The 15,155-nt window shown below is 44.8% G+C and overlaps 1 protein-coding gene across 2 annotated transcripts in view; it reads left to right on the forward strand.

Annotated features, from left to right (window-relative positions):
* Positions 1-1,535: 1,535 nt before the first annotated feature.
* LOC147116869 (uncharacterized) overlaps positions 1,536-15,155 on the forward strand; it is a 101,997-nt gene continuing 88,377 nt past the window's right edge. Inside the window, exons 1-2 of one of the 2 annotated variants that reach the window (XM_085987312.1) lie at positions 1,536-1,801; positions 4,029-4,090. In XM_085987312.1, coding sequence (XP_085843438.1) covers positions 1,791-1,801; positions 4,029-4,090 — 73 coding nt within the window. In that variant the 5' untranslated portion in view covers positions 1,536-1,790. The remainder of the gene's footprint in view (positions 1,802-4,028; positions 4,091-15,155) is intronic. The other variant, XM_085987313.1, reaches the window with a different exon arrangement.

Below are 15,155 nucleotides of genomic sequence, written 5' to 3' on the forward strand. Positions count from 1 at the left end.
AATCTTCCAAGCTGTCTCGTCATTATTGCATTAAGTATAGACACATACTTTATAGTTAAGAAGGCATACGGAATGCTTGCCTTTATTAGCCATGGCATAGAATACAAGAGCAGGGGGTTATGCTTCAACTGTATAAAACACTAGTTAGGCCTCAGCTAGAGTACTGCGTGCAGTTCTGGTCACCACATTACAGGAAAGACGTGATTGCACTAGAGAGGGTACAGAGGAGATTTACAAGGATGTTGCCAGGAGTAGAGAATCTTAGCTATGAGGAAAGACTGGATAGGCTGGGTCTGTTTTCCTTGGAACAGAGGAGGCTGAGGGGAGACCTTATTGAGGTGTATAAAATTATGAGGGGCATAGATAAAGTGGATAGAAAGGACCTATTTCCCTTAGCAGAGGGGTCAAAAACCAGGGAGCACAGATTTAAAGTAATTGGAGGAAGGTTTAGAGGGGATTTGAGGGGAAATTTCTTCACCCAGAGGGTTGTGGGGGTCTGGAACTCGCTGCCTGAAAGGGTGGTAGAGGCAGGAACCCTAACCACATTTAAAAAGTACTTGGATGTGCACTTGGGATGCTCTAACCTGCAGGGCTACGGACCAAGAGCTGGGAAGTGGGATTAGGCTGGATAGCTCTTTGTTGGCCGGCGCGGACACGATGGGCCGAAATGGCCTCCTTCCGTGCTGTAACTTTCTATGATTCTATGAAGTACATTTGAAGAGCAGACACTGCTGTTAAATTAGCAAACGTGGCTATAAGAACTTAAGAAACAGGAGCAGGAATTGGCCAGTCGGCCCCTCGAGTCTGCTCCGCCATTCAATAAGATCATGGCTGATCCAACCTTGGCCTCCACATCACTTTCCCGCTCTCTCCCCAGACCCCTCAACTCCCTTGTAGTTCAAATGTCTGTCAATCTCCGCCTTGAATATATTCAGTGACTCCACCTCCACAGCTCTCTGGGGGAGAGAATTCCAAAGATTCACGACCCTCTGAGAGAAGAAATTCCTCCTCATCTCCGTCTTAAATGGGCGACCTCTTATTCTGAAACTATGCCCCCTAGTTCTAGATTCCCCCACTAGAGGAAACATCCTCTCTGCATCTACCCTGTCAATCCCCCTCAGAATCTTATATGTTTCAATAAGATCCCCTCTCATTCTTCTAAACTCCAATGCGTATAGGCCCAACCTGCTCAACCTTTCGTCATACGTCAACCCCTTCATCTCCGGAATCAACCTCGTGAACCTTCTCTGCACTGCCTCCAATGCAAGTATATCCCTCCTTAAATATGAAGACCAAAACTGTACGCTGCGCCCTGTAAAGTTGCATCAAAACTTCCCTACTTCAATACTCCATACTCCTTGCAATGAGCAGGACTGCATAAACTTCACCAGTTAGTTCTGGTCAGTAACCATGCCAACCTGCCCTTACTGAAACCTTTGTCTGTGATCAGGTGTCAGACGTAGAATTTCTTGGAAGTATCCAATCTCGTGACGCACGAATCTTTAATCAAACTGCGGCTCATTTTACGCCATATCAAAAAAAAAACTACATTCTGACTCTGTTGCTGATGAGCTGTGAGCTTGTGCAATATAACCTGACAATCTGTCGCTCAGCGCCCTGATATTAGCTGGCACCAGGCTACCCAATGTGAGCTGGCACACAAGGTACTGGCGTTCCTCGGGTTATAAAGAGACTTCACCTTGACTCGGGAACACCGCGGGTTCCATTCCTGAAAGAAGTCTGCTGCTCAGACATTGCCTCTTGCTCCTACAGCTGCTCGGAGCCACACCATGCTGCCCAGGTAAGGATGTGCTGACGACCTCCCGGCCTTTCTCGGAGTCTCGCTGGGGAAGAGTCCCATGGGGGCTCGCTGTCCTTGGGTATTACATCCAAGGGCACAGTCTTGGTGTCTTGAGTCCAGACAGTATGGTTAGACAGGGGATTTGACAATGGGAGAGACTCACAACCGAACTCGGTCCTGTCTCACTCGCCCTGCGCTTTCCAGATGATTGGAAAATGATCCTCAGCCGGGATTTCACTCTCACACCTGAGCTTGTCTGTGTTATATTTCAGTTTAAAACAACCAGGAATAAAAAGCTGGTCTCAGTAAAAGTGACCATGAAGCTGATGGATTGTTGTAAAAACCCAACTGGTTCACTGATGTCCTTTTAGGGAAGGAAAGCTGCCGTCCTTACCCGGTCTGGGCCTATATGTGACTCCAGTCCCACACCAATGTGTTGATTTGTACTGCTTAATTTCCCAGAAAGAGGAAGACTGCAACTGTTCCACAATCAGAAACAGATGCTTGGTGGGGGGGAGATGTCAGGGGATTTGAATCAAGGGAAATTACTTGTGAACTCGGCAGAAATCATTCTTGTATAATGGCTCCTGTGCTGGTAGCTCCCTAGGGAGCTCCTTTGCCATCCTTGACCATCTGTTGCCATCCTTTGCTCTTTTTCCCCCCCGTCTCCTCTCTTCTGCTGTTTAAGAAACCCAGGCAGAGAGGACCTGTGGGAAGGAGGGAGGAGGACAGTAGGAGTATGTTTGTGTGTGTGTGTGTGTGTGTGTGTGTGCTAGGCCGTTGTAGCAGAGCCTGGTCTCCAATCGTCTTGGATCCCCTTGCCGTTGGACCAAGACCTTGCTCTGTCAAGCCCCGTGTGGTAGCTGGTGTGCAACGGCCACCCCACGTTAAAAGAATTCACGCACAGGCATCTTCCACCCTTTAAAATGAAGTTCAGGACCTGGAACGTCAGGGCTCATCAGTCACCTGCAAACTCATTTTTAGTGTGGAAGCACGTCATCCTCGGTTCCGAGGGACTGCCTAAGAAGAAGAAGAAGCTGTCCTCTGAGGTGGCCCAGTAAGCCACTCAGTTTCATCACCACCTTCTCGGGACAACTCGGGATGGGCAATAAATGCCAGCCCTGCCGGCGACGCCCACATCCCGAGATTGGGTTTTTAAAATAAAACTACTCTCCCCCCGCCACCCCTCGCAGGCAGACTGCGGAGTCTCGAGGGGCGGGGCAGAGAGAGCTAAATCACGGAGTCACTGCTTCACCTCCAGGTGGAATGGGCAGGTGGGCGAGGGCCTGATTGGGGGGAGGGAGAGGGAGCGGGAGAAAACCAGAGCGGCTCGTCACCCCTGGTGTCAGTCTGAAACATCTGCTCCAACTGGTGGGAGGAGGCCCGTGTGGAGCGTAAACGCCGGCACTGACCTGCTGGGCCGAATGGCCTCTTCCTGTGCTGTAAATACCAGTGAATTCTATGCAACTGCATCACCGCTCCCCTCTTGTGTGAGTCCAGTAAACGCCAGCATGGGGTTGTATTACCAGCGAGAGTCTGAGCTTTCAGAAAAGGAGATGGGATATTTATAAATCACTGGTTAGGCCCCAGCTGGAGTATTGTGTCCAATTCTGGGCACTACACTTTAGGAAGGATGTCAAGGCCTTGGAGAGGGTGCAGAGGAGATTTACTGGAATGGTTCCAGGGATGAGGGACTTCAGTTATGTGGAGAGACTGGAGAAGCTGGGATTGTTCTCCTGAGAGCAGAGAAGGTTAAGGGGAGATTTAATAAAGATGTTCAAAATCATGAGGGGTTTGGATAGAGTAAATAAGGAAAAACTGTTTCCAGTGGCAGGAGGGCCGGTAACCAGAGGAGACAGAGTTAGGATAAATCTGGCAAAAGAACCAGAGACGAGATGAGAATTTTTCTTTGTACGCAGCGAGTTGTTGTGATCTGGAATGCGCTGTCTGAAAGGGCGGTGGAAGCAGATTCAATAATAATAACTTTCAAAAGTGAATTGGATAAATACTTTGAAAAGGAAAGGAATTGCAGGGCTGTGGGGAAAAGCGGGGGAGTGGGACTGATTGGAGAGCTCTTTCAAAGAGCCGGCACGGGCATGATGGGCCGAATGTCCTCCTTCTGTGCTGTGGGATTATACGGAATTAGGGAGAGAGAATTAATAAGGCGCTGTTCTGCTGTGGGACTCCTGTAAGTTGTTAGTTTTCTAATGAAGGTGTTGTTTTGTAGGCCAGTCCTCTGCTGTGTTCTGCTGGTTTTGCTGGGATCCTTGCTCATTGCTGCAGGAAGAGGTAACAGAACAACTCTAATCAACCTTTGTGAATAAGGAGCCCAGGCCCCCACCTTGGTCCCGTGTGTAGACTCGGCCCAAGGTGGGGGCCACTGCAGCATCTTCCAGCCCTACTTCCCACTCCATTCCCTTCAGATTTCTATTTCAAAGAAGAGCAGGGGAGTTCTCCCCGGTGTCCTGGCCAATATTTATCCCTCAACCAACATCACCAAAACAGATTATCTGGTCATTCTCACATTGCTGTTTGTGGGAGCTTGCTGTGCACAAATTGGCTGCCGCGTTTCCCACATTACAACAGTGACTACACTTCAGAAAAGTACTTCATTGGCTGTAAAGCGCTTAGAGACGTCCGGTGGCTGTGAAAGGTGCTATAGAAATACAAATCCTTTCTTTTTTTATTTATATTGCCTCTTTCCGCTGTTCTCTGTTGGCTCCTCCCTTGATGATATTAGATTAACCCCCTACCCCCTCGCCTTGCTCTGATTCGAGTGATGCCCCACTCTGTCTGTCCAGCTCCCCTGGCCCCAGGATCTGAAACTCTCTCTCCGACACCAGCCTTCTTGCCCCTTATTGACATGTCTAATTTCCTGGTCGCTAATAGGGTGGCATTGGGCATTAATCGTGAGATTAGGGGCTGGATTTCCCCGTCTCCATCCAAATCAGGCGAGACTGTGGCAGGGAAAGTGCAAAATTATTCCGTACCCATGCTTAATTTTCCCTCCCCCCATGCCCCCTCAGGATGACCAGTGGCTGCCCCTCCCCCACCCGCCCCTCCCTCACCCGCCCCGCCCTCACCCTACCCCATCCGCCCCTCCCCCGCCCCCTCCCCTCCCCCACCCGCTCCCTCCCCCACCCGCCCCTCCCTCACCCGCCCCGCCCTCACCCTACCCCACCCGCCCCTCCCCCGCCCTCCCCCGCCCCCTCCCCTCCCCCACCCGCTCCCTCCCCCACCTGCTCCCTCCCTCACCCCTTCCACTTTATCTACCCTGCTAGTTACATCCTCAAAAAACTCTAAAATAAATTTGTCAAACACGATTTCCCTTTCATAAAACCATGTTGACTCTGCCTAATCATATTACGATTTTCTAAGTGACTTGATTCCACTTCCTTAACAATGGATTCCAGCATTTTCCCGACGACTGATGTCAGGCTAACTGGCCTGTAGTTCTCGGTTTTCTCTTGCCTTCCTTTCTTGAATAGCGGTGTTACATTTGCGGCCTTCCGATCCGCTGGGACCGTTCTAGAATCTAGGAAATTTTGGAAGATCAAAACCAATGCATCCACTATCTCTTCAGCCACCTGTTTTTGAACCCGAGGATGTAGGCCGTCAGGTCCAGGGGATTTGTCGGCTTTTAGTCCCATTAGTTTCTCTAGTACTTTTTCCCTACTTATATTAATTACATTAAGTTCCTCACCCTCATTAGACCCTTGGTTCCCCACCATTTTTGGTATGCTTTTTCTGACTTCTACTGTGAAGACAGATACAAAATATTTGTTAAATATTTCCTTATTCCCCATAATAATTTCTCCTGTCTCAGCCTCTAAGGAACCAACGTTTACTTTTGCTACTCTTTTCCTTTTTACATACTTGTAGAAACTCTTACAGTCTGCTTTTATATTTCTTGCTACTTTTCTCTCATGTTCCATTTTTTCCCTTTTTATCAATTTTTTGGTCATCCTTTGCTGGGATCAGAAACTCTCCCAATCCTCAGGCTTAGTATTATTCTTTGAAACATTATAAGCTTCTTCTTTCAATCTAATGCTATCCTTAACTTCTTTAGTTAGCCACGGTTGGATCACTTTTCAATGGAGTTTTTATTTCACGATGAAATGTATTTTTGTTGAGAATTTTGAAATATTTCTTTAAATGCTAGCCACTGCTTATCTACCGCCATACCGTTTAATCTATTTTTCCAATCTACCTTAGCCAACTCGCCTCTCATACCTATGTAATTGGCTTTATTTAAGTTTAAGACTCTAGTTTCAGACTTAGGCAAGTCACTCTCAAAATTAATGTGAAATTCTATCATATTATGATCACTCTGCCCCAGAGGATCCTTTACTATGAGGTTGCTAATTAACCCTGTCTCATTACACAATACAAGATCTAAAATAGCCTGTTCCCTGATTGGTTCCATGACATATTGTTTTAGGAAACTTCCAAATGCATTCCATGAACTCGTCCTCCAGACTACCTTTGCCAATTTGATTTGTCCAGTCCATATGAAGATTAAAGTTCCCCAAGATTATTGCATTACCTTTGTTGCAAGCTCCTACTATTTCTTCATTAATATTCTGTCCAAAAGTGTAGCTACTATTGAAGGGATAACTACTAGTCCTAGCCCCTTTCAGGCTACCCCAGATCAGGCGTATTCCCCAGATGTTCACCTTCAACTAAAGTTAGAGATAGCTGAATTTTATAAGATGCTTAATTGGGTCTAAAGGTCCAGGCTATCACTTCCTAAAGGAAAGGAATGACTGAAGATTATACCGTCCTCCGGATAGCACTTTTAATAAGTTTAACTACACTGTAACCTTCTGGATATTATGAGGGTCCGGAAAACACCCCCAGAATTCTGCAACTCTTTACAAAAAAATATACAGAAATTGAGTTCGCAAGTTTGATACAGAAATACTACTTGAGACAATTCTAAAAATCTATAAATTTATTAAAGAACCGACATTCAGTTAACAGCTTGTGAGTCAATCGCGACTTTAACAGTTCAAAATACAATTAGCTTACATTTCTTTATTCTCAGAGATCCTTATTCTCAAATCTTAACTTCATTACATTTTTACATTTCTATTATTTCTAATCCAGAATATCCACCAAAATCAAATTAAAAGTACCTTGATCCCCGAGACTCAGAGTTAAAAACTTGCAGAGCGTGCCTCTGAAGTTGAGAGAATCACTTTGCCCCTTTCCAGCGACTTCTGACTGTCTATCTGAAAAGCTCTACTTTTATACCTTTTTTTAGTGGTTTATCCTTTGAAGTTTTCTGCTGATCTCTAGTCATCTTCCTGTTGACTTTTCTCTATACTTACTGCCCAATTCAACTGTTAGCTTGCTGACTTCTGTCTGTTGTTTAGGTGTTTCAAAAACTTATCATAAAACACAATATGACAATAGTATTTATTTGATGCCATTCTTATCGAAGGACTTCCATTCAATTCTAAAACCACCTTAACTGGTTACAACCACAGACTCCTGTCTCCGTGGTGTTCCAAGTTCAATACAAACACCATGTGATTGCTTGGTGCATCTATTGAAATCATATCTTCAAAGTGTTCTGTTGGTATCATATTTACAACATGTAAATTAAAGACACTTCAGCTAGGGTGTTTGTTTTCCTAGCCATCTTAGTTGGTTATATTATATTGTGTTTCCTGTTTCATTTGATGTTACTTTTATAAAGGCACATGGTTTTTTAATATTCTGTGCTCCTGTTCGAAGTGTTAGTTTTTAACACTTTACTTGGGTCATTCTATTGTGTTTCTCCCAAACTCCAGACCTTCTGGAAGCACCAAACTGCTATTTCAATAGGGCCATTGTTTTAGTGTTTTTAATCAATTTCCATTTCAAAAGCTTGTGGTGTTTACAACTTTTGTGTTATCAAACCATCCCATCTGAGAAGCCTGTTTGCACAGCTTATGTCGTTGAGACTTTAGATTATTAACCCCAGTATATCATGTATTAATAATATCAGAAATCTGTTCATATGATGGTGTATTTTTCTGAAATATGGCTTATTCCTTCACACTGTTAGGGGGCATATATACTACTCCTACCAGTGTTTTCTGCCCCTTATTATTCCTTATCTCCACCCATACTGATTCTACTTCCTGATCTTCCGAGCCGAGTTTCTTTCTCGCTACTGTCTTTATGTCATCCTTTATTATCAGGGCTACTCCCCCTCCTTTTCCATTCTGCCTGTCTTTTCAAAACATCAAGTACCCTGGAACATTTAGTTCCCAACCTTGGCCACCTTGCAACTATGTCTCTGTAATGGCTATTAGATCAAACCCATTAATCTATCTTTGTGCCACTAGTTCGACTATCCTGTTATGAATGCTTCGTGCATTCAGATAAAGAGCCTTTAATTTAAGTTGTTTACCATTCTTCCCTGCTTTGAACTTATTCTCTGCTGCACTGCTACCGTTAAACTCTCTGTCCTTTCCTGTCACACTCTGCTTATTTTTACCAAATCGCTACACTGCTGTATTGCCTGAACTGCCTCTTTACATTTCTAAATTTCCCCTCACCTGACCCCTCTAAACACTCATGGTCAGATACTCAGGGGCTGATAGAAAAGGTGAGATACTCAGGGGCTGATATTCAAGGTGAGATACTCAGGGACAGATATTCAAGATGAGATATTCAGGGGCAGATATTCAAGGTGAGATACTCATGGGCAGATACTCAAAGTGAGATACTCAGGAGCTGATATTCAAGGTGAGATATTCAGAGACAGATATTCAAGGTGAGGTACTGGGGCAGATATTCAAGGTGAGATACTCAGGGGCAGATATTCAAGGTGAGATACTCAGGGACAGATATTCAAGATGAGATACTCAGGGGCAGATATTCCAGGTGAGATACTCAGGGACAGATATTGAAGGTGAGATACTCAGGGACAGACATTGAAGGTGAGATACTCAGGGGCAGATATTCAAGGTGAGATACTTGGGGCAGATATTCAAGGTGAGATACTCAGAGTCAGATATTCAATGTGAGATACTCAGGGCTGATATTCAAGGTAAGACACTCAGGGGCAGATATTCAAGGTGAGATACTCAGGGACAGATATTCAAGATGAGATATTCAGGGGCAGATATTCAAGGTGAGATACTCATGGGCAGATACTCAAAGTGAGATACTCAGGAGCTGATATTCAAGGTGAGATATTCAGAGACAGATATTCAAGGTGAGATACCGGGGCAGATATTCAAGGTGAGATACTCAGGGGCAGATATTCAAGGTGAGATACTCAGGGGCTGATATTCAAGGTGAGATACTCAGAGCAGATATTCAAGGTGAGATACACAGGGACAGATATTCAGGGAGAAATACTCAGGGGCAGATATTCAAGGTGAGATACTCAGGGACAGATATTCAGGGTGAGATACTCAAGGACAGATATTGAAGGTGAGATACTCAGGGCAGATATTGAAGGTGAGATACTCAGGAACAAATATTCAAGATGAGATACTCAGGGGCAGATATTCCAGGTGAGATACTCAGGGACAGATATTGAAGGTGAGATACTCAGGGACAGACATTGAAGGTGAGGTACTCAGGGACAGATATTCAAGGTGACATAATCAGGGGCTGATATTCAAGGGGAGATACTCAGGGGTAGATATTCAAGGTGAGATACCGGCAGATATTCAAGGTGAGATACTCAGAGGCTGATATTCAAGGTGAGATACTCAGGAGTAGATATTCAAGGTGAGATACTCAGGGGCAGATATTCAAGGTGAGATTCACAGGGGCAGGCATTCAAGGCGACATACTCAGGTGCAGATATTCAAGGTGAGATATTCAGGGGCTCATATTCAAGGTGAGATACTCGGGGCTGATATTCAAGGTGAGATACTCAGGGACAGATATTCAAGGTGAGATACTCAGGGGCAAATATTCAAGGTGAGATACACAGGGACAGAAATGCAAGGTGAGATACTCAGGGGCAGATATTCTAGGTGAGGTACTCAGGGGCAGATATTCAAGATGAGATACTCCGGGGCTGATATTCAAGGTGACATATTCAGGGGCAGAAATGTAAGGTGAGATACTCAGGGGCAGATATTCAAGGTGAGATACTCAGGCCAGATATTGAAGGTGAGATATTCAGGGCAGATATTCAAGGTGAGATACTCAAGGACAGATATTCAAGGTGAGATATTCAGGGTCAGATATTCAAGGTGAGATACTCAGGGACAGATATTCAAGGTGAGTTACTCAGGGACAGGTATTCAAGGTGAGGTAATCAGGGGCTTATATTCAAGGTGAGATACTCAGGGGCTGATATTGAAGGTGAGATAATCAGGGACAGATATTGAAGGTGAGATATTCAGGGCAGATATTGAAGGTGAAATACTCAGGGAGAGATATTCAAGGTGAGATGCTCAGGGCTGATATTCAAGTTGAGATACTCAGGGGCTGATATTCAAGGTGAGATACACAGGGCTGATATACAAGGTGAGATACTCAAGGGTAGATATTCAAGGTGAGATACTCAGGGCTGATATTCAGGGTGAGATACTCAGTGGTAGATATTCAAGGTGAGATGCTCAGGGCTGATATTCAAGGTGAGATATTCAGGGGCTGATATTCAAGGTGAGATACTCAGGGGTAGATATTGAAGGTGAGATGTTCAGGGACAGATATTGAAGGTGAGATAATCAGGGGCTGATATTCAAGGTGAGATACTCAGGGGCAGGTATTCAAGGTGAGATACTCAGGGGCAGACTTTCAAGGTAGAGATACGCAGGGGTAAATATTCAAGGTGAGATACTCAGGGGCTGATATTCAAGGTGAAATACTCAGAGACAGATATTCAAGGTGAGATACTCAGGGACAGATATTGAAGGTGAGATACTCAGGGGCAGATATTGAAGGTGAGATACTCAGGGACAGATATTCAAGGTGAGATAATCAGGGGCTGATATTCAAGGTGAGATATTCAGGGGCAGATATTCTAGGTGAGATACTCAGGGGCTGATATTCAAGGTGAGTTACTCAGGGGTAGATATTCAAGGTGAGATACTCACTGGCAGATATTCAATGTGAGATATTCAGGGGCTAATAATCAAGGTGAGATACTCAGGGGCTGATATTCAAGGTGAGATACTCAGAGGCTGATATTCAACGTGAGATACTCAGGGGTAGATATTCAAGGTGAGATATGCAGGGGCTGGTATTCAAGATGAGATACTCAGGGGCTGATATTCAAGGTGAGATACTCAGGTGCAGGTATTCAAGGTGAGATATGCAGGGGCTGATATTCAAGGTGAGATACTCTGGGGCTGATATTCAAGGTGAGATACTCAGAGGCTGATATTCAATGTAAGATATTCAGGGGCTAATAATCAAGGTGAGATATTCAGGGGCTGATATTCAAGGGGAGATTCTCAGGGGCAGATATTCAAGGTGAGATACTCAGGTGCAGGTATTCAAGGTGAGATATGCAGGGGCTGATATTCAAGGTGAGATACTCAGGGGCTGATATTCAAGGTGAGATACTCAGGGGTAGATATTCAAGGTGAGATACTCAGGGACAGATATTCAGGGTGAGATACTCCGGGACTGATATTCAAGGTGTGTTACTCAGGGACAGATATTCAATGTGAGATACTCAGGGACAGATATTCAAGGTGAGATGCACAGGGGCAGATATTCAAGGTGAGATACTCAGGGGCAGATATTGAAGGTGAGATACTCAGGGACATATATTGAAGGTGAGATACTCAGGGCAGATATTGAAGGTGAGATACTCAGGGACAGAAATTCAAGGTGAGATAATCAGGTGCGGATATTCAAGGTGAGATATTCAGGGGCAGATATTCTAGGTGAGATACTCAGTGGCAGATATTCAATGTGAGATATTCAGGGGCTAATAATCAAGGTGAGATACTCAGGGGCTGATATTCAAGGTGAGATACTCAGAGGCTGATATTCAAGGTGAGATACTCCGGGGTAGATATTCAAGGTGAGATATGCAGGGGCTGATATTCAAGGTGAGATACTCAGAGGCTGATATTCCATGTAAGATATTCAGGGGCTAATAATCAAGGTGAGCTATTGAGGGGAGGATACTCAAGGTTAGATTCTCAGGGGCAGATATTCAAGGTGAGATACTCAGGGACAGATATTCAAGGTGAGATATTCAGTGTCAGATATTCAAGGTGAGATACTCAGGGCTAACATCAAGGTGAGATACCCAGGAACAGATATTCAAGGCGAGATACTCAGGGGCTGATATTGAAGGTGAGATACTCAGGGGCTGATATTCACAGTGATATACTCAGGGGCAGACATTCAAGGTGAGACACTCAGGGCTAACATCAAGGTGAGATACCCAGGGGCAGATATTGAAGGTGAGATACTCAGGGACAGATATTGAAGGTGAGATACTCAGGGCAGATATTGAGGGTGAGATACTCAGGGACAGATATTCAAGGTGAGATAATCAGGGGCTGATATTCAAGGTGAGATACTCAGGGGCTGATATTCAAGGTGAGTTACTCAGGGGTAGATATTCAAGGTGAGATACTCACTGGCAGATATTCAATGTGAGATATTCAGAGGCTGATATTCAACGTGAGATACTCAGGGGTAGATATTCAAGGTGAGATATGCAGGGGCTGGTATTCAAGATGAGATACTCAGGGGCTGATATTCAAGGTGAGATACTCAGGTGCAGGTATTCAAGGTGAGATATGCAGGGGCTGATATTCAAGGTGAGATACTCTGGGGCTGATATTCAAGGTGAGATACTCAGAGGCTGATATTCAATGTAAGATATTCAGGGGCTAATAATCAAGGTGAGATATTCAGGGGCTGATATTCAAGGGGAGATTCTCAGGGGCAGATATTCAAGGTGAGATACTCAGGTGCAGGTATTCAAGGTGAGATATGCAGGGGCTGATATTCAAGGTGAGATACTCAGGGGCTGATATTCAAGGTGAGATACTCAGGGGTAGATATTCAAGGTGAGATACTCAGGGACAGATATTCAGGGTGAGATACTCCGGGACTGATATTCAAGGTGTGTTACTCAGGGACAGATATTCAATGTGAGATACTCAGGGACAGATATTCAAGGTGAGATGCACAGGGGCAGATATTCAAGGTGAGATACTCAGGGGCAGATATTGAAGGTGAGATACTCAGGGACATATATTGAAGGTGAGATACTCAGGGCAGATATTGAAGGTGAGATACTCAGGGACAGAAATTCAAGGTGAGATAATCAGGTGCGGATATTCAAGGTGAGATATTCAGGGGCAGATATTCTGGGTGAGATACTCAGTGGCAGATATTCAATGTGAGATATTCAGGGGCTAATAATCAAGGTGAGATACTCAGGGGCTGATATTCAAGGTGAGATACTCAGAGGCTGATATTCAAGGTGAGATACTCCGGGGTAGATATTCAAGGTGAGCTATGCAGGGGCTGATATTCAAGGTGAGATACTCAGAGGCTGATATTCCATGTAAGATATTCAGGGGCTAATAATCAAGGTGAGCTATTGAGGGGAGGATACTCAAGGTTAGATTCTCAGGGGCAGATATTCAAGGTGAGATACTCAGCTGCAGGTATTCAAGCTGAGATATGCAGGGGCTGTCATTCAAGGTGAGTTACTCTGGGGCTGATATTCAAGGTGAGATACTCAGGGGTAGATATTCAAGGTCAGATACTCAGGGACAGATATTCAGGGTGAGATACTCAGGGCCTGATATTCAAGGTGTGTTACTCAGGGACAGATATTCAATGTGAGGTACTCAGGGACAGATATTCAACGTGAGATACACAGGGGCAGATATTCAAGGTGAGATACTCAGGGGCAGATATTCAAGGTGAGATACTCAGGGGCAGATATTCGAGATGAGATACTCCAGGACTGATATTCAAGGTGACATACTCAGGGGCAGATATTCAAGGTGAGATACTCAGGGACAGATATTCAAGGTGAGATATTCAGTGTCAGATATTCAAGGTGAGATACTCAGGGCTAACATCAAGGTGAGATACCCAGGAACAGATATTCAAGGCGAGATACTCAGGGGCTGATATTGAAGGTGAGATACTCAGGGGCTGATATTCACAGTGATATACTCAGGGGCAGACATTCAAGGTGAGACACTCAGGGCTAACATCAAGGTGAGATACCCAGGGGCAGATATTGAAGGTGAGATACTCAGGGACAGATATTGAAGGTGAGATACTCAGGGCAGATATTGAGGGTGAGATACTCAGGGACAGATATTCAAGGTGAGATAATCAGGGGCTGATATTCAAGGTGAGATATTCAGGGGCAGATATTCTAGGTGAAATACTCAGGGGCTGATATTCAAGGTGAGTTACTCAGGGGTAGATATTCAAGGTGAGATACTCAGTGGCAGATATTCAATGTGATATATTCAGGGGCTAATAATCAAGGTGAGATACTCAGGGGCTGATATTCAAGGTGAGATACTCAGAGGCTGATATTCAAGGTGAGATACTCAGGGGTAGATATTCAAGGTGAGATACTCAGGTGCAGGTATTCAAGGTGAGATATGCAGGGGCTGATATTCAAGGCGAGATACTCAGGGGCTGACATTCAAGGTGAGATACTCAGAGGCTGATATTCAATGTAAGATATTCAGGGGCTAATAATCAAGGTGAGATATTCAGGGGCTGATATTCAAGGTGAGATGCTCAGGGGCAGATATTCAAGGTGAGATACTCAGGTGCAGGTATTCAAGGTGAGATATGCAGGGGCTGATATTCAAGGTGAGATACTCAGGGGCTGATATTCAAGGTCAGATACTGAGGGGTAGTTATTCAAGGTGAGATACTCAGGGGCAGATATTCAGGGCGAGATACTCAGGGCCTGATGTTCAAGGTGTGTTACTCAGGGACAGATATTCAATGTGAGGTAATCAGGGACAGATATTCAACATGAGATACACAGGGGCAGATATTCAAGGTGAGATACTCAGGGGCAGATATTCAAGGTGAGATACTCAGGGGCAGATATTCGAGATGAGATACTCCGGGACTGATATTCAAGGTGACATACTCAGGGGCAGATATTCAAGGTGAGATACTCAGGGGCCGTTATTCAAGGTGAGATACTCAGGGCAGACATTGAAGGTGAGATGCTCAGGGCAGATATTGAAGGTGAGATACTCAGGGACAGATATTCAAGGTGAGATATTCAGTGTCAGATATTCAAGGTGAGATACTCAGGGCTAACATTCAAGGTGAGATACCCAGGAACAGATATTCAAGGTGAGATACTCAGGGGCTGATATTGAAGGAGAGATACTCAGGGGCTGCTATTCAAGGAGAGATACAC

Source organism: Somniosus microcephalus, chromosome 5 (genome assembly GCF_052327205.1).
Source record: "Somniosus microcephalus isolate GS21.2 chromosome 5, FLI_Smic_1.0, whole genome shotgun sequence".
In the NCBI taxonomy this organism is placed as follows: Eukaryota; Metazoa; Chordata; class Chondrichthyes; order Squaliformes; family Somniosidae; genus Somniosus; species Somniosus microcephalus.